The sequence below is a fragment of the Sinocyclocheilus rhinocerous genome, unplaced genomic scaffold (assembly GCF_001515625.1).
Source record: "Sinocyclocheilus rhinocerous isolate Xijiao unplaced genomic scaffold, SAMN03320098_v1.1 scaffold61, whole genome shotgun sequence".
In the NCBI taxonomy this organism is placed as follows: domain Eukaryota; kingdom Metazoa; phylum Chordata; class Actinopteri; order Cypriniformes; family Cyprinidae; genus Sinocyclocheilus; species Sinocyclocheilus rhinocerous.
In genome coordinates, this window is record NW_015640445.1 from 2,193,134 (window position 1) to 2,194,067 (window position 934).

At 35.2% G+C, this 934-nt stretch overlaps 1 protein-coding gene across 5 annotated transcripts in view; it reads right to left on the reverse strand.

The window, feature by feature from the left end:
* Positions 1 to 934, reverse strand: part of gphna (gephyrin a) — a 109,783-nt gene that overhangs the window by 53,548 nt on the left and 55,301 nt on the right. For 3 of the 5 annotated variants that reach the window (XM_016568828.1, XM_016568827.1, XM_016568823.1), the window contains exon 6: positions 251 to 317. In XM_016568828.1, the coding sequence (XP_016424314.1) occupies positions 251 to 317 (67 nt within the window). Of the gene's footprint in view, positions 1 to 250; positions 318 to 448; positions 544 to 934 lie in introns of all 5 variants that reach the window. The other 2 variants (XM_016568826.1, XM_016568825.1) reach the window with 1 other exon arrangement.

Genomic DNA, 934 nt, shown 5'->3' on the forward strand with positions numbered 1-934 from the left:
TATATATATATATATATATATATATACACACACACATATACATAAAAAAAGATAGATAGATAGATAGATAGATAAGATAGATAATATTTATTATAGATAGATAGGTAGATAGATGATATACTTTGAGGTATGTTCAGAATAATTGAAGACGAGGAAGTCAGAATATATATGCACCATTAGACAGACACACACACACATACACACACACACACACACACACGTAACACAGACAGACAGACAAACAACTTACCTGTGAGCCCTTCTTGCTCCCAGGTAAATTAATGATGAGGGTTTTGCCCCTGATTCCACATACGGGTCTACAGGAAGGAGATGATTAGTATTTAATCCAATTAGTATTCCAAACACATCTTTTACTCTTGTGCGTTTGAGAGTGACAGGCAGAGCGAAGGAGTGAGATGAGAGGACATGTCTGTGCATGTGCATTCACCTGGACAGCATGCCGAGTGGCGTGACATTTAGGGAGCCCATGAGCATTGCTAGGGCCATCCCTGGAGCTTCACGCTCGATCACCTCTCTGGTGGCCTGCAGACGAGAGAACACACATCTATAAGCAACAACAGGTGCATAAACCATCAATCTTATCTTTTCTAGGGTAAACGTATATATGAGAGGTGAAGGAAGAGAAGGGGCATATCCTCATTTGAAACTTTTTGTCATTGTTTATTCATCCTTATACATATATGTGTGTTTTTCCATGGAACAGATTTTGTTTTTTTTAATCAAAGCACTTCTGAAGTATGTATTTGTACTGTAATTTATATGTAATAAAAATCTATTTTTCTGTATATATATATATATATATAGAGAGAGAGAGAGAGAGAGAGACAAAATATATAATTATTTTCATAAATTTGTGTATTTCCAACAAAGATGAAATATTTATATAATGCATAACTGGGGCTATATATTGTAA